The 18,459-nt window shown below is 35.0% G+C and overlaps 1 protein-coding gene across 1 annotated transcript in view; it reads left to right on the forward strand.

Moving 5' to 3' along the window:
- The window catches only part of SMARCC1 (SWI/SNF related, matrix associated, actin dependent regulator of chromatin subfamily c member 1), a 206,842-nt gene that overhangs the window by 132,993 nt on the left and 55,390 nt on the right, over positions 1–18,459 (forward strand). The window contains exons 20-21 of the mRNA XM_036737909.1: positions 6,499–6,757; positions 8,131–8,292. Coding sequence (XP_036593804.1) covers positions 6,499–6,757; positions 8,131–8,292 — 421 coding nt within the window. The remainder of the gene's footprint in view (positions 1–6,498; positions 6,758–8,130; positions 8,293–18,459) is intronic.

Raw genomic sequence — 18,459 nt, forward strand, 5'->3', positions numbered from 1 at the left:
TTAAGTGACTTGCCCAAGGTCACACAGCTAGTAAGTGTGACTTTAACTTTTTGGTTGAATATTTAGGATTTTCCAAATATTTAATCGTATTGTCTGTAGAAAGAGATAATTTATTACTTCATTTCCCGTTCTGATTACTTTCTTTTTCTTATTGCTATTGCTAGCATTTCTAAAACATTATTGTTGACACAGTGTAGTTTCCCTGTTTATCTCTTTTAAGTGTATTTGAGCTTTAACTTTAAGATCATTATTGCTACCACTGCTTTTTTTTTACATTAACTGAAGGTTAATAAATTCTCCTGCAGCCCTTTACTTTCACTATGTGTTTCTCTCATTGTTACTTGTGTTTCTTATAAACAACATATTGTCTGATTCTGATTTTTGATGCATTCTGCTCTCAGTTTCAGTTTTATGGTTGAGTTTATCCCATTTACATTCAAAGTTATAATTACTGGTTGTGTATGTCCTTCCATCCTATTTTTCTTTACTGTCTTATCCTCGCCTTATTTACTTTCATCATGCATCTAATTTACTTTCATCCACTATATTGTCCTCCTCTTCCTTAATCTCTCTACCCTTCTAAGAGTTCCTGCCTTATCCTTTCTCATCTTGCTCCATAAGTCCCTCGCTTATCCTCTTTCCTCACCCTCCTTTTTCTTTATAAATTTAGAAGAATTTTATGCTCTTCTAGGTATACATGTTATTCCTTCCTTAACTCAGTTACAATGTTAGATTATAGCATTACCAGCCCTCCACCCCCACCTGCTTCCATTCATGCTTCATTTGTATAGTTACTGCATTTTACCTCCCTCTACTCAATTTTATTTTTTGGAGTCATCCTATCATACTCAGTTCAACTCTTATCAATGTATGAACTTTCAAACTATGCAAGTAATGAAAGCAGTCTTAAGATTATAGATGACATTTTCCCATATAAGAAGTAAACAGTCCCTTGTAATTGGTCTTTAATGTTTATCTTATTTTCTCCTTGATCTTATATGTCAAATTATCCATTAAGTTCTGGTCTTTTTGTCACAAATACCTAAAAGTCTTCTCAGTTCACTGTATGTTTTTTTTTTCATTCAGGATTATACTCAACTTTGCTGGGTAAATTATTTTTGGTTGCAACCTCAGCTCTTTTGCTCTTTTATGTATAACATTCTAAGCTCTACATTCTTTTAATGTAGAAGCTGCTGGATCTCATGTCATGTATTTTGATGGTAGCGCTGCAATATTTAAATTTTTTTTTCCTTTACATGGGAACTTTAAAACTTGGCTATAATATTCCTGTTAAGTTTTCATCTTAGGATCTCTTACAGGTGGTAATGGATGGATTTTTTTCTATTTCATTTTATTCTCATTCTAGTACTTTAGAGCAGTTTTCTTTAATAATTTCTTTTAATATCGTATATAAATGCTTTTTAAAATTATAATGTTCAGGTAGTCCAATAATTCTTATATTTTCTCTCCTCTATCTTTTCTCCGGATCAGTTATTTTTCTGATGAGATGTTGTTATTCTATTTTTCAATCTTTTGATTTTGTTTTATAATTTCTTGTTGTCTTATAACATGATTGGCTTCCCCTTGCCTAATTGTAGTTTTAAGGAATTATTTAAGCTTTTGGATCTCTTTCCATTTGGTTGACTTTCTTTTCTTAATCTTGATTTCCTTGGATTGCTCTTACAGTCAATTTCTAGTCTAGAGGTGCAGGGGTGATGCCTGAGGCTTCAGGTTTTATTTTACATAGTGTTGTTTTCTAAGCTCTGTCTGGGACCCAGAACTCTAAACACAGGTCTCCTAACCACTCTGTCACTGCAAATCCTCTCGCTCCCTATAGTCCCTCTCTCTAGTGGCTGTGAATTTCAGCTGACCCCTTTGCTCTGGAACCAAAACAGAAACCAGGGACTCTGCTCTCCTGCTAGTGTCCACAGTCAGCAGGAGCCCACACCTCTGTTATCACACTCATCTGTTATGCTAGCTCCTCCTCACCCACAGCTGCAGCCTGATGGCCATGCTATTCAACATATCTGTGCCTGGCATCCATCAGACTTCCCCAGCTCAGCTGTGAGGAACAATGCTCTGCCATGCCATGCTGCCCTGCTGCAGGGGGTGTGGGGGGGTGACGGTGGGGATGGGGCAGAGCGGAGCTTCCTGTGAGTAAGGTGAAAGTTGCTGCCGCCCAGGATTTGTTGTTTGTTGATGCTGCAGAGTCTTCCTACAGGTGTTTGCACTTAAGTGAGGCCAGGCCTCTGCCCTTTGAGGTCACTTTTTCCTAAGGTCCTCAGGTATTGTCTTAAGACGACAACTGCTTTACCCCAACTTTTAATTATTTCTGCCACTTAAAATTTCCTCTCAGGCAGTATTTTTATTATGTTTATGGGAGAATTTCAGAGAGCTTGGTGTTTCTTGTCTTGCTCTGCCATCTTCCCTGACTTCTTAACAAATAGGGAGTTCTTCCCAACTCGTTGGGATAACATTTTAGAATGTTGTAAGAAGGAAAGACTTTAGAGATAATTTAATCTAAACCCTTACCTTTTTCTTCTTCCTACCTTTTCCACACCCTCCTTCCCTCTAGGGAAACAGTTTCTCTGATAGGTTCAATAATTTTTTTAACTTTTTTTATTTTTAGTTTTTTTAATTAAGATTTTTTATTTTTAGTTTACAACACTCAGTTCCGCGTGATTTTGAGTTCCAGATTTTCTTTCCCTCCTGCCTTCCCTCTCCAAGATGGCATGGAATATGATATATCTTCTACATACAACTTCACGTTAAACTTATTTACACAATAGTCAAGTTGTAAAGAAGAATTATGACCAATGGAATGAATTATGAGAAATAAGAAACAAAACCAAAAAAAAGAAGAGGAAAAAAAAGGCGAGCATAAAGTGTGCCTCAATCTGCATTCAGACTACATAGTTCTTTCTCTGAATGTAGACAGCTCTCTCTATCATGATTCCTTTGGAGTTGTCTTTAAACCTTGTATTGCTGAGAAGAGCCAAGTCTATCAAGGTTAGTCATCACAGAAACCATATATCTTTGGTTGTGTATAATGTTCTCCTGGTTCTGCTCTGCTCACTCAGCATTATATCGTGTAAGTTTTTCTAGGTTATTATGAAGTCTGTATAATCCCCATTTCTTATAGCACAGTAGTATTCCATTACCTTCATATACCACAACTTGTTCAGCCATTCCCCAATTGATGGGCATGCCCTTGATCTCCAGTTCTTTGCTACTACAAAAAAAGCCGCTATAAATATTTTTGTACATGTGGGTGCCTTTCCAATCTGTGTGATCTCCCCGGGATACAACCCTAGAAGTGGTATTGCTTTGGGCATAGGTCCAAATTGCTCTCCAGAATGGCTGGATCAGTTCACAAGTCCACCAGCAATGCAGCAGTGCTACAATTTTTCCGCATCCTCTCCACCATTTATCATCTTCCTGTTTTGTCATTTTAGCCAATCTTGACAGGGGAGATGTGGCACCCAAGAGTTGTTCCGATCTGCATCTCTCCATTCAGTAGTGACTTCGAGCATTTTTTCATATGCCTATAGATATATTTCATTTCTTCCTCTGAAAACTGTATTCATATCCTTCGGCCATTTCTCAATTGGGGAATGACCTGCATTCCCACAGATTTGACTCATTTCCCTGTATATTCTAGAGACGAGGCCTTTATCAGAGATGCTCATTGTAAAGATTTTCTCCCAATTTTCTGCTTCCCTTCTAATCTTGGTTGCATTGTCTTTGTTTATACAAAAACCTTTCAATTTAACATAATCCAAATTATCCACCTTGCATTTTGTAATGCTCTCTATCTCTTGCCCTGTCATGAATTCTTTGCTTCTCCATAAATCTGATAAACTGTTCCCTGCTTTCCCAAATTGCTTATAGTATCAGCCTTCATTCCTAAATCATGAACCCATCTTGACTTTATTTTGGCATGTGGTGCAAGATATTAGTCTATGCCCAGTTTCTGACCCACTATTTTCCAATTTTCTCAGCAGTTTTTGTGAAATGGTGAATTCCCAGCCCAGAAGCTGGATTCCTTGGGCCCATCAAAGAGTAGATTGCTGTAGTTATTGACCACTGTGTCTTGTGTACTTATCCTATTCCACTGATACACGGTTCTGTTTCTTAGCCAGTTCTTATCCCCATTACAAATAATGTTTGTTGATGGTTTTAGGTAGATTCTTTTTATAATTTTAAGAAAGGCTCCATTTACTCTTATGCTTTCTAGTGTTTTTAATAGGAATGTATGTTGTATTTTAACAAAAGCTTTTTCTGCATCTATTGAGATCATCATATGGTTTCTGGTAGTGTTGTTGTTGATATGATCAATTATACTGGTAGTTTTCCTAATATTGAACCACCCTTGCATTCCTGGAATAAATCCTACCTGGTCATAGTGTATTATTCTCATGATAAGTTGCTGCAATCTTTTTGCTAATATTTTATTTAAAATTTTTGCATCTATATTCATTAGGGAAATTGCTCTATAATTTTCTTTCTCTGCTTTGACTCCTCCTGGTTTGGGTATTAGTACCATATTTGTGTCATAAAAGGTATTTGGTAGGACTCCTTCACCTATTTTTCCAAATAGTCTATAAAGTATAGGAATTAATTGTTCTTTAAATGTTTGATAAAATTCACATGTAAAACCATCTGGCTCTGGAGATTTTTTCCTAGGGAGTTCATTGATGTCTTGCTCAATTTCTTTTTCTGAGATGGGACTATTTAGGAATTTTATTTCCTCTTCTGTTAACCTGGGCAATTTATGTTTTTTAGATATTCATCCATATCCCTAAGGTTGTCAAATTTATGGGCATACAATTGGGCAAAATAATTCCTATTATTGTTTTAATTTCCTCTTCATTGGAGGTAAATTCACCCTTTTCATTTTTGATACCAGTAATTTGATTTTCTTTTCTTTTTTTTACTCAGATTGACCAATTTTGTTGTTTTTTTTTCATACAACCAGCTTTTTTTTATTTATTAATTCAACAGTTTTCTTGATTTCAATTTTATTAATCTCTCCTTTAATTTTCAGTATTTCTAATTTGGTATTTAATTGGGGATTTTCAATTTGTTCTTTTTCTAGCTTTTCCAGTTGCGTGCCCAATTTGTTGATCTCCTTTTTCTCTATTTTATTCATGTAAACATTTAGAGATACAAAACTTTCCCTGAAAAGTGCTTTTGTTGCATCCCATAAGTGTTGTTATGTTGTCTCATTATTGTCCCTCTCTTGAATGAAGTTATTAATTTTCTGTGATTTGTTCTTTGGCCCATTCATTCTTTAGAATTAGATTATTTAGTTTGCAATTAATTTTTAGCTTATTTTTCCCTGATTCTTCATTAAAAATAATTTTTATTGCATCATGATCTAAAAAGGATGCTTTGACTTCTTCTGCCTTTCTGCACTGAATTGTAAGGTCAGTTTTTGAGTATGTGCTATGTACTGCTGAGAAAAAGTATATTCCTTTTTATCCCCATTCAGTTTTCTCCAGAGATCTGTCATATCTGCCTTTTCTAAAATTCTGTTCACCTCCTTAATTTCTTTCTTGTTTATATTTTGAGGTTAGATTTATCAAGTACAGAGAGGTCTCCCATTCTTGTAGTTTTGCTGTCTATTTCTTCCTGTAACTCCCTTAACCTCTCCTCTGAGAATTTGCATGCAATATCACTTGGGGCATATATGTTAAACAGTGATATTGCTTCATTGTTTATAGTGCCTTTTAGCAGGATGTAGTGTCCTTCCTTATCCCTTTTGATTAGATCTATCTTTTCTTTTGCTTTGTCTGAGATTAGGATTGCTACTCCTGCTTTTTTTACTGTAGCTGAGGCCAAATATATTCTCCTCCAGCCTTTTACTTTTACCCTGTGTGTATCCCCCCGTTTCAAGTGTATTTCTTGTGATTCTTAATATCCTAAGTCCCTATTGCTTGTCATTATTTATGATTTTGGAAAAAAAAATGCTGATATCTATTTTTATAACTGTTATACTGTAATGGAACGGTTCTATTTTTTGAGAACAATTAGCAGAAAGGTTGTTTCTTATGTATTAGAGACAATGTCCCATTGTTTTTGGAATACTTCCTCTTTTTGAAGGGCCTTCTTGCCAAAATTTTCAACAGATTGGAGGATATTTACGGGAAAATAGCAATAATAATATCAAATACCAAGGAGTGAATAATTTGAGAAAAATATGCAAAGGCATGTAAATTAATTAAGAAGTTACCAGAATGATGATATAAGAAAATGTGAGTCTGTAAGCACTGTCTAGAAGCAGTATGTAGTATAATATTAGCCATAATGGAACAAAAGAAGAAAAGCGTGTTGTCTAGGATAAGGAAAAAGGCACCATATGGAGATATTTTTGTTTGTTAACTTTACCATTATTAGTTTACAAAAAAAACAGGAAGATTTTTACTTTGTGTCATAGATTGTTGTTCATTATGAGTGCTGATACAGTTATAAACAGAGCTCTTTTTTTTTTTCCAGGCCCTTGAGATGTACAAAGATGATTGGAATAAAGTATCAGAACATGTTGGGAGTCGAACTCAGGATGAGTGCATTCTCCACTTTCTGAGACTTCCTATTGAGGACCCTTATCTTGAGAACTCAGATGCCTCCCTTGGACCACTTGCTTACCAACCTGTCCCTTTCAGTCAGTCAGGAAACCCAGTGATGAGTACAGTTGCATTCTTGGCATCTGTTGTGGATCCACGGGTAGCATCTGCAGCAGCTAAAGCCGCATTAGGTCTGGCCTGTTTTAACTATTTCTCTCGAGTATAAGGATTTTTCTCTCCTAAAACTATGGCAGAATTCATGATGTCTTGTTGAGGTTACTTTAAAATACATTAAAACAATAGCTATTGCCTTCTATTGTATATGACCCTCTAGATTGGTTGGGAAATATAGGATCCTATTAATTGGTTTTAAAGTTAATTTAGGTTTAAATAGAAAATGTACTTTTGCTTTAATTCTAATTTTGAAGAATTTTCTGAAAGTCTTCTTTATGTTAATAAACATGTACTAGAGATACTTTTATTCTTTTGTAAAGAGAATCTGGGTTATGTCTGGGTCACTTTGATCTTTAGTTTTTGTTGAAAAATGTTGTCTATGTCTTTGTACGGTATTAGAACGAATTTATATTGTCCCCATATTGTACCTTGGGAATTAAATTTGATGATGTGGTAAAGTCATGTTTTTCTAGGTTTGCATTAATGGGATTGTTTTTTGATATTTTTTATTTGTTTGAATTGTTTTTAGCATATTTCCTATGACTTGCTTGCTTATTTTTTTTTCTAAAAGTAGCAAGCTTGCATCCCTTCTATATATAAAACACTTAAGTGTTTGTTGAGCTTAGTTACTTGTCTTTTTAATCAATATTTTACTTTCAGCTGAACTTACTTTTTCATTTCATGCTGTCCATTCCTTGACAAAACAATTTTATCTCTGTGGGGACAGTCGAGTCAATTAGTCACATTTTTTAAGCTCCTACTATGTGCCAGCACTACACTAACCACTGGCTTTACAAAAAGAGGCAAAAGACAGTCCCTATCCTCAAGGAGTTTATGATTTAATGGGGAAGACAGCATGCAAACAAATAAATACAAAACAAGTTATATTCAGGCTAAATAAATAATTGAAGAAAGGCTGTATAATTAGGGAATAGAGAAGGCTTTCGGGAAAAGAAGGGACTTCAGTTGGTAATCAGAGGAAGCTAGGGATGTTACTAGTCAATGTGGAGGATGGGAAGTGTATATCTTTATTTTACTTACTGCAATTAGAGTCTTTTAACTTTATACTTGGCGCATTCCTCCCTAAAAGGCACCTATATAAAATTGTAGAAGTAAACACATTAACTATTTATGTAAGATCTAAGTTGAAATGATGTAGATTAATGAATAAAGTATTGAAAAGCATAGGTTTATTTTAGCAGGAAAACCCTGTTTGATCATCTTGCTAAACCCCTCAAAAGAGCCAAAACAGACTGAGAAAGGTTGTGACTTTCCCATGGTAACATAGTAAATAGTCCTAGAGGTGGGCACTTCTAATGCCTGAATTTATTTTTCTATAGATTTGTATTATGAAAAACTCTGGTCTTTGTTTTCTAATTCTTTTAAATAGAGGAGTTTTCTCGAGTCCGGGAAGAAGTACCATTGGAATTAGTTGAAGCTCATGTCAAGAAAGTACAGGAAGCAGCAAGAGCCTCTGGAAAAGTAGATCCAACATATGGTCTAGAAAGTAGCTGTATTGCTGGGACTGGTCCTGATGAGCCAGAGAAACTTGGTGAGTCATCAGTTTTATCCACATTTTTAAGAAAATACAAAACATTCCACCAACATATGTGTTAAACTGATTTTTGTACTTTTTGTCATCTTACTAAGCTAACAAAAGAGCAGTGATATCAACAGGTTTTACTTTTACCTTGATATATCATTTATTCTCCAACTCCTGTTGTATGTTTTTTAGTTCTTTAGGACTAGAAAATAATATTGCACGTGGTGGCATAGTATTCTCACTATGAAGTAGAAAGTATGTATTATCTTATTTTGAGAACAAGTATTTGGGTACATAAGTATCAAAAGAAACTACTAATACTTCTGGCATTATCAATGTTGGTTGACTCATTTCCATTTAATCCTTACTTTTTTTTAAAACTCCTTTTTAAACTGCTTACTTTCTTCAGTTAGTTGTCCCATCTTTGCCACAATGTTCAGCATATTGTTCTAGCCCTCTGCTTCCACATCTGTAGAATTAAGTTGAGTTAGATGATCCCTATGCTCCATTTGTACTAACTTTAAAGTATTTGATTTGAAAACCATAGAATATAACTTTTTTGTTATTAAAAGCTTGAAGCTTTAATTCAGAAAGTATAGATATTGAGTTATAATGAGCTAAAGTATTCTGATGTAAGATTTTTCCAACATTTGGATATTTGATGTAGATGGAAGAGATTATTGTTTGGACTGAATTTATTTTTTCCTGCTACTTTGATGAAGTTCAAAAATATACCATAGGCAATAATATCTTAATCATGAGGAGTTTTAAAAAATATTTTGAGTTTTGTTAAAATATAGCCAAATTTGACCATTTTTGTTTCCAGTTGTAAAGACTCAGTTTAAATATAAGTTGTAAAATCTTTTTTAAGGTTAAGGAAGGGCTGGAAAAAATTGAAGGACACCTTCTGAATAAAAATGGATAATAAACTGCACTGACAGACTCATGCTTAGGATAATTGAGGCACCTTATGAAGATTAATTCTCTTTCACCCTTTTTAGTTTTTTCCTGATAATCTTTAGTTTTTCTGTCACATATGCTTCCCAATATACTCTCCCTTGCATCTTTCCAGAGATCTCTCATTTCAAAGATTAAAACAAAAAGCCACCTCAGTGAAAGTAACCAATATAACAAACACATCCAACATTATATGTAGTACTACAGCATTATAATTCCCTGCTTCTCCAGGAACGTGTTGGAGGTGCCTTTTCATATCTCATTTTTGAGACCAAGTTTGATCATTAAAATTTCTTGATTGTTTTGTTGTTCCATTTACAATATTGTAGAAATTGTATATATTGTTTGCTTGGTTCTCTTTACTTCTAAGAACTCAATTTCATGTATCTTTTCCTGTGATTCATAATCATAGTTACTGTTTCTTACAGTATACTAATATTCCGTTACTATCATGGCCCACCTATTTGTTTAGACCTTCCCTAATTTAGGGGCATCTAGCCTGTTTTTAGTTCTTTGCTTCTACAGAAGAAGGAAGGAAGAAACTTCAACTATGAGTATGAATATATAGGGCCTTTCTTTTTATCTTTGACCTTCTTGGGGTGTGTGCCTAGCAGTAAGATCTCTGGGTTCAAAAAGTATGAAACTTTAAGTGAGTTTTCTTTACTGCTTTCCAGAATGTTTGTACATGGTCTATATTCTGCTACTCAGAGCTAGTGCTGAGTTCTGTATTTTTAAATTTATAAAGCATTTTACCTTCTGGGTCATCTCTCTTATGTGGATTTAACTAAAAATACTCTATATTTGGAACTTATTCTTTTTGTGGAGTTTTGAGCTTTGAAGAAGTTTTGAAAAGTGACTACTCTGCCATGTTGTCGGTTAACATGCTAAGTCACTTGGCCTACTCCTTCCCAAGTTCCATGATTTTGTGTTTCATGAGTGTCTTCTCATTTAATGAAGTCTTTTACTGTGCATGTCCTATTCCTTGGCGTTTGTGCTTTGCCAGCAACGTTCTTATGGAAATATGAAAATCGAGGTAGCAGATAATTGATTTTAACTACTTTTAACCTAGACCGCATAGCAAATTTAAGTAAAACCATAATACTTATACCTCTGTGCCACTGATTAACAACTCCTTAAGATTAAAAAACAAACACAATTTGGTAATACCATAGCATTAACTCTTTTTAATTTTCCAAGGCATCAATCTGTGAATTTGTTCTCTTTTGATACAGTAAATGCGTAATAAATATTTGTAGACTGATTTTAGTTGAGAGGAGCTGAAGCACCATCTTCTGCATGAAGCTCTTCATATTTTACCCTTCAATTACAGCTATAGAATTTGGAGTCTTTTTTTTTTCTTTAGTAAGGGCTGAAGTATTGTAATGTGATTATTTCTGAATGAGATATGGACAAAATTCTCTAATGCTAGCCAGTTATAGTTAATGCGATTTGTATTGGACTCTGACTAAAGGAATAAATTAGGATAAGAACAGATGGTTCTCCTTGGGGGATCTGCTCAGTAGGAATGAACTGGGTCACTAAACAATCTGCACCTCCTTCCACTTAGAAATTGGTTTGCGCTGGAATGTATAGAGGAAGGGAGGTATAAAGCTTACATTCACACTTGACATGACAAATTATTGCCTTGTTGCATGGCATAGTGGTTTGAAATCTAATTTGGAATTTTTGTTTTCTTGGTGCTATATAAGTTGATTATCTTTTGATAATGATATATTGAAATTATAGTAATATAGAGGCTAATTTACTTGTACCTTAAAACTGACGAAGGAAAAATGGAGATAGGTTTTCTTTGTTAATTTTGAAATATGAACTTTGACAATTTTTTGTTTTTATGATGAAGCTGTTAGACCCATTTTCACTTTATTTCGAGTAGTCATTGTTCTACATGCAAAAGCACGACCATTTCATATATATGCAATCGGCCGTGACATATTTTTGGAATTTTTAGTCCCTAGTGTTGTATAAATTTAGTAAATCTTATTCTCGTATTTAATTGTGGCATTGATGTATCAAATATCAATTCTGGCAGATGATACTATGCTAGTAAGTTTCTGAATATAATTATGAGAGTGAACTTATATACATATCCTTTGTTTGGGGATCAGCTTAACTAAATTCAGAATGATTCGTTGCCAGCAAGAATGCATGAGGACTCTACAAAAGTGTGGAGTGGTTTTATCTTTATATAGTGGGAGCATTCGCACACGGTGAAATTATATATCCTCGAAGTATTGAAGAAGTTTCTTAAAAGTTTGATCCGTATTCAAAAAGTTGACATTTGTATATGACTATTTGACTTTGTTTTGGTCTTTCCTTTCTGCTTTGGTCTTTCCACATGTTATGAGTCGGTGAAGAATGACAAGAATCTTTTCCCAGCTCCTGTCTTTTCCTCTATAGTTTCCACATTCATATTTTTAATTCACCAAAACAGAATCTTTTAACCCTTCCTCCATCCAACTTGTATGCTACAATTTTGCAACATCTTTTCTGCTTTTCGGCTATCTTTGATAATAATTTTAAGCAGATAATATTTGAATGAAAATTAGAGGGGGAGAAAGCCACATGGTGTCATTACTCCTGAACCAGCAGTCTCCCTGGGGAAGGCTTTTTTGTCTTAGATATATTTGTATCCCCAAAGTCTGCTACCACATTGCAGTTAAGTTAATAAATGCTTATTGACTGATTTGATTGATGGATGGATGAAAACTTGTTTCTTCACTCAGCTATGAAAGTTTGAGCAAAACTAAATTAGTCACTAAATTTGAGATTCCTTTTATTTTCTTTTTGTAGCAACTTTCTGCATTATCCATGATCTTCAAAATGAACTGCAAAAAATAGATAAGGTTAAATTTGGTTCTGTGGTTTCAATTGATCTCTATAAGCTTAATTCTATGTTTTCAGGGAGTAGTCTTGATGCCTTTAATTTTTCAAATCTGTTATTTATATTTGTTAGTTCACCCCTGATGGCTGTTAAGATCATTTTTCAAATTATATTTTAATTTTTTCAATCAGCAAAAATCTGCCTCCTTTTCCTCTCCTCTTCCCAATTGAGAATTAAAGAAAGACAAAGCTTCTATTATAGACGTTTATAGTTAAGCAAAACAAATTCCTATATTGACTATATTCAAAAAAATTATGTCCCATTCAGCACTTCTCTATCAGGAGATGGGTCACATGTGTTATTAGTCTTCAGGAATTGTGGTTGGTCATCAACAGTGATCAGAGTTCCTAAATCTTTGTCCTTGTATAAATTTTTCTTCTGGATCCTTTTACTTTACTCTTCTTCAGTTCATACAAGTCTAACCAGGTATCCTCTGTTCAGAGGTTACAAAGTTCAGAAGAGAATTCAAACATAAACAGGTTTTGGAACTATTGGTTAATTTTTTTGTACATTTTTAAAAGCAGATTATGTAATAGAAGTACACAGTTTCATATGCAATCTAATGTACTTTTTATATTGAAATTTTCATTTTGTTAAGTCCAATAAAAAATAATTCCTGGGTTAAGAATGGTGAGGACAAAGAACAGAGCTAAAGTATCCTAGGAAAATTTGAGGAGAGAGAATGTACGTGGATATTAATGTCATGGTTGCATGTCTCTATCTGTCATAGTCAGTCCAGTTCCAGACGTTGTAATATGTGTGTAGCCTTTTCCATTCCTAGTGTTCTATGCCTATGGCCAGGATGGTGGTATTAATATCGCAGCTAAATTAGTGGTGCTGCAGAAGCTGCTCTTTGATAGTTAGGATCACCTTTCATCTTAATATTTAATCTCTAGATTTTAGGATAAACGTACTTTGAAATATCTCTTTACACATTTTAGTTTTTAAAGACTCTTTTAAATAATCAATTTTAATCCTATCTTTGTAGTCTTGCTTTCTCTTGGTCCTTATTCTTCTTAGTTGCTGACAAATCCTATTTTTATGCTCTTAAGGGAAATTGGCCCATATTTGGGTACTTAAAAGTTTTCTCCACCTTCTTGTTGATTTTTTTATCCTTTAGAGTTTGCCCAAAAGCTGTGAAATTTATTTCATTGTAGTCAATTGTTGGCTTTTTAAAAATTGTCAGTAGATTCTTTAATGTTAGAATGATAACTTTCATAGATTCTCATAGGAAAAACCTTCAGCAACTGTTGCCATTAGCCATTCAGTGGAAACCAGTTATATGTTTTCCTGCATTTGGGAGGTTGTCTGCATGCTGGGTACTGCTTAATGGTAGACAAACTATTAAATAGCTTCAACTCTAAGGTAATTAGGTATGGATAACTGCTGAGTCCCTAGCTGTGTTGTGTAGGTCAGTCTCTTAATCTCTTAGTACCACATAGGCTTCATTAAGTGCAGCAGTTTCCAAACTTATTTGGCCTACTGCCCCTTTAAAAAAAATACTCAGTACAACACCTCCCCCCCCCCCCCTTTGTTAGATTTGGTTAACCCTTATTTGTATTCAGCGGTGGAGGTGGGGTGCAATTGCACCCGAGGCTACCGGCTCAACCCCCTTCCCGCCCTTGTGGGATTGTTCCAGAGAACCTGTGATTTAATTTCTGACTACAGTACTCCTAAAAATTTCAGTACTTCCAAATATATGTCTTTTGTACTTTGTCACTCCTTTACTCAGTAAATTCCAATGTGTCCCTATAACTTCTAGAATCAATTATGAATTCCTGTGTTTTTCATTTAAGTCCTTTATAACTTGGCCCCAATTTACATTTCTCTCCTAACTGGCCTCTTTGCTATTCCTCACATACAACACTTCATTCTCTTGTCTCCACATCTTTGCACTGTCCATCCATACTTAGTCATTCTTTCATAACTTTGCTCAAGTGATGCCTTTTTTGTGGGCCTTTCTTGTGGCCCCTCAGGTATACAGGCTGTCCCTAGAGGGGAAAGGAATATTATATTTGGTATCTCCAGCACCTTCCACAGTGCCTGACACAAAATGGGTATTTCAGAAGTACATGCTTGCTTGTGATAGTGGGGGTGGGGGACAAGTTATTTTCAAAAAACCTGGTGTGGAGGTGGAATCAAGAGGTAGATAAAAGGCAGGTACTTGCCTAAGCTCTCCCAAATTCCCTTCCAAACAATTCTATCTCCTCAAAACAAATTCAGGAATGGTAGAACCAACAAAAGGACAGGGTGAAACAATTTTCCAACCGAAGAGAACTTAGAAGATTGGCTGGATAGGTCTCTTGCCACGAGATGAGTGTGGAACAAAGTCCAGCTCAGACAACTCCCAAGCAAGAGATCATTAGACCTTGCCTGTGCAAGCAAGCAGCAATCCTTGGAGGCATCTGAATCAGCAGTAGCAGTTTCTGGAGTTCTCAGCCCAGAGTAAGGAAGAGGTTTGGACAACTGGTCATAAGGAGATTGCAGGGGTCTCTGCTGGCACGAAGTGTAAGACTGTTGCATTTCCCATACATGAATCTGAGTTGAAGTCCTGCCTTGCAATCTCAGGGTGAAGAGGAACACTAACGCACCAGAGCTTCTGTGTGCAGGGAAGCAGAGAACCTGGTTATAGTTCCATGGCAGAAAGCAGTGCTTGTGGTCACTCACAGGCCAGAGCACAGGCCAGGAGAGAAGTAAATATGCCTTTCCTTACATCTTACCAACTTGGAAAAATTAAAAACTTATAGAATCCCCAGAACTAGCTCTGAAGACAGGTGTACAAAACCCTGAGTCTTGGGACAGTACCCTCTATACCCCAGGAGCAGAGCCCAGCTTTAACAGAAAGTCAAAAGTCAAGAAATAGGCTGGGAAAATGAGCAAATAACAACAAGAAAAAAAGAATCTGACCATAGAAAGTCTCTGTGGTGACAGGGAAGATCAAAACAGAAACTTAGAAAAAGACAACAAAGTTAAAACAACTACTTCTAAAGCCTTAAAGAAAGTTTTGAATTGGTCTAGGTTCCCAAAAGAACTCATAGAAGAGCTCAAAAAGGACTTTTACAGTTATATGAGAGAGGTAGAGGAAAATTTGGGGGAAGGAATGAATGATTCAAGAAAGTCATGAAAAATGTCAACAGCTTGGTAAACACAGACATAAATACTGAAGAAAATAGCACTTTATGAAACAGAATAGGCCAAATGGCAAAAGGGGCACCAAAATCTACTGAAGAGAGTTCCTTGAAAAGCAGAATTAGCCAAATGGAAAAAGAGGTACAAAAGCTAACTGAAGAAAATAATAATTTTAAAAATTAGAATTGGGCACGTGAAAGCTAATGACTCCATGAGACATTAAAAAACAATCAAACAAAATCCAAATAATGAAAAAATAGAAGAACATGTGAAATATCTTAATGTAAGGACAACTGATCTTGAAAATAGGTCAAGGAGAGCTCATTTAGGAATTGTTGAACTACTTGAAAGCCATGATCAAGAAAAGGGCCTAGATAGCATCTTTCAAGAAATTCTCAAAGAAAACTGTCCTGAAAATCCTAGAGCTAGAGGATAAAATAGATAGAAATAGAAACAATCTACTGAATACCTCCTGAAAGAGATCCCCAAATGAAAACTCACAGAAATATTATAGCCAAATTCTAGAGTTCCCAGATCAAGGAGATAACATTGCAGACAGCCAGAAAGAAACAATTCAAATATCATGGAGTCAGAGTTGGGATAACACAAGATTTAACAGCTTCTGTCTGTATTAAAGTCAGAGGCCTTGGAATATGATATTTTAGAAGGCAAAGGAACTAGATTACAATCAAGACTAACCTACCTAGCAAAACAGAGTATAATCCTTTAGGAGAAAAATGGATATTTAACAAAATAGAAGACTTTTCGACATTCCTGATGAAAAGACTAGAACTGAATAGAAAATTTGACTTTCAAATACAAGACCCAAGTGAAGTTATAAAAAGTAAACAGGAAAGATATCATAAGGGATTCAGTAAGTTCAAACTGTTTCCATTCCTCCATGGGAACATGATCCTTGTAACTCCTAAGAATTTTATTATTATTAAGGCAGTTAGGAAGAGTTTACAAAGAGAGAGAGAGAGCACAGATGTGAGTTGAATATGATGGGATGATTACCCGAAAAAATAAAATTATGGAGTGAGAAAGAGGAATGCATTGGGAGAAGGGAGAGGTAGAATGGGATAAATGATCTCATATATGAAAGGTGTAAAAGAGCTTTTACAGTAGAGGGGAAAACAGGGCAGGGATGTTGGGGGGAGCTTTTGAACCTTACTTTAATCACAATTGGCTCAAAGAGGGAATAACATACTCACTCACTTGGGTATAGAAATCTGTCTTTCCCTGTAGGAAGTAGGAGGGGAAAGGGATGAAAGAAGTAGGGGAGTTGATAGGAGGAAAGGTGCATTTAGGGGATGCTGTAGTCAGAAGCAAAACACTTTTTGAGTATGGACAGGGTGAAAGGAGAGATAAGGATAACTGGGGAAAAGTAGGATGGAGGAAAATGTACAATAATAAATGTAAAAACATTTTTACAACATTTCTCTGATAAAGGTATTATTTCTTAAACATATGGAGAATTGAGTCAAATTTATAAGAATACAAGTCAATTCCCAAATGATAAATGTTCAAAGAATATGAATAGGCAGTTTTCAGATGAAGTCATCAAAACCATCTATAGTCACATTTTAAAAAAAATGTTCCAAATCACTATTGATTAGAGAAATGCAGATTATAACTACTCAGAGGTGCCATCCCACACCTATCAGATTGGCAGATATGATAGATAAGGAAAATAACAGATGCTGGAAGCAATGTGGGAAAACTGAGGCACTAATTGGTAGAGCTGTGAATTGAGGAGACCAATTTGGAACTATGCCTAAAGAGCTATAAAACTGTGCATACCCTTTGACTCAGCAATACCATTACTAGGTCTGTATCCCAAAGAGATGAAAAACAAAAAGGAAAAGGACCTGTATGTACAAATATGTAACAACTTTTTTTGTGGTGTCAAAGAAGTGGAAAGTGAGAGGATGCTCATCAATTCAAGAATGGTTCAACAAATTGTGGAATGTGATTGTGGTGGGATACTTTTTTACTATAAGAACTGACAAGCACAATGATTTCAGGAAAACCTGGAAAGATTTACATGAACTGATACAAAGTGACAGGAGCAGAACCAGGAAAAACATTGTGCACCGTAAAAGCAGTATTTTAAGATGATCAACTGTGAATGGCTTAGCTATTCTCAGCAATACAGTGATCCAAGACAATTCTGAAGGGCATATAACCACTTCCAGAGAAAGAACTGATGGGGTTGGAATGCAGATCAAAGCATGCTTTTTTTTTTAAACAACTTTATTTTTCTTGGAGTTTTTTTGTTTTTGGTTTTTGGTATTTTTCTTTCACAACATGACTAATATGCAAATATGTTTTGTATGACTGAACGTGTATAACCTATATCAAATTCTTTGCTTTCTCAGTGAGAGGGATGGGTAGGGAGGGAAAGAGAATCTGGAAAACAGAATTTTAAAAAACAAATATTAAAAATTGTTTTTACATGTAATTGGGGAAAAAAATAAAATATTAAAAAGAAACACTTTGTTTTTTCTAATCAGATTTAATTCTTTCTTCAAAGCACAAAGGCCTCTCTGGAACAAGAAGGAAGTAAGGACTTTAAAGCCCCTTTGTGTACTCATTTTGTCCAAATTTAGTACATTTTCTTTGTGTAAATCTTGGAAAGACGGTTATGTCCTGGGTATTTTGCCGATGAAGTTCTCTTAGGCAGCTCTTCCCTGTGGCTATGTAATGTTTAAAGTGAAGGACACAGATTGAATCTTTTTTTGTGTTGTATACAATGAATTGTTTCCAGTCAGATTATTTTGGTAATTTGAGAAATAAGCCTTTAAATATAAAAATTAAAGACACAGATTTCATTTATCTTTATTCTTATCTTCTTCCTCTCAGTATGATTACCACCAGTACAATTGACAATTTGGATAATAAAATTTAGGCTGCCAAAATGAGTATTATCAAACGGTTTAGAAATCCTTCAGTTGGAGTTTTAATTACGTGATAATGTGACTTTTATATTACCATGCTTTCTGGAAAACAAAACCATTTTAGAGATAGGATTAGAATTATCTTTAGAGTTGACCTTCCCTCTTAAAGACAAGAGTAATTTATCCTGAACTTAACAGATTCCCCACCAAAGCGGTGTTCTTTTCCCTTTTTGTGGCATACAGGTCTTTACATTTGTTGTCAAAGGCTGTGCCAGTTCAGGAAGTTGC

This window comes from Trichosurus vulpecula, chromosome 9 (genome assembly GCF_011100635.1).
Source record: "Trichosurus vulpecula isolate mTriVul1 chromosome 9, mTriVul1.pri, whole genome shotgun sequence".
In the NCBI taxonomy this organism is placed as follows: Eukaryota; Metazoa; Chordata; class Mammalia; order Diprotodontia; family Phalangeridae; genus Trichosurus; species Trichosurus vulpecula.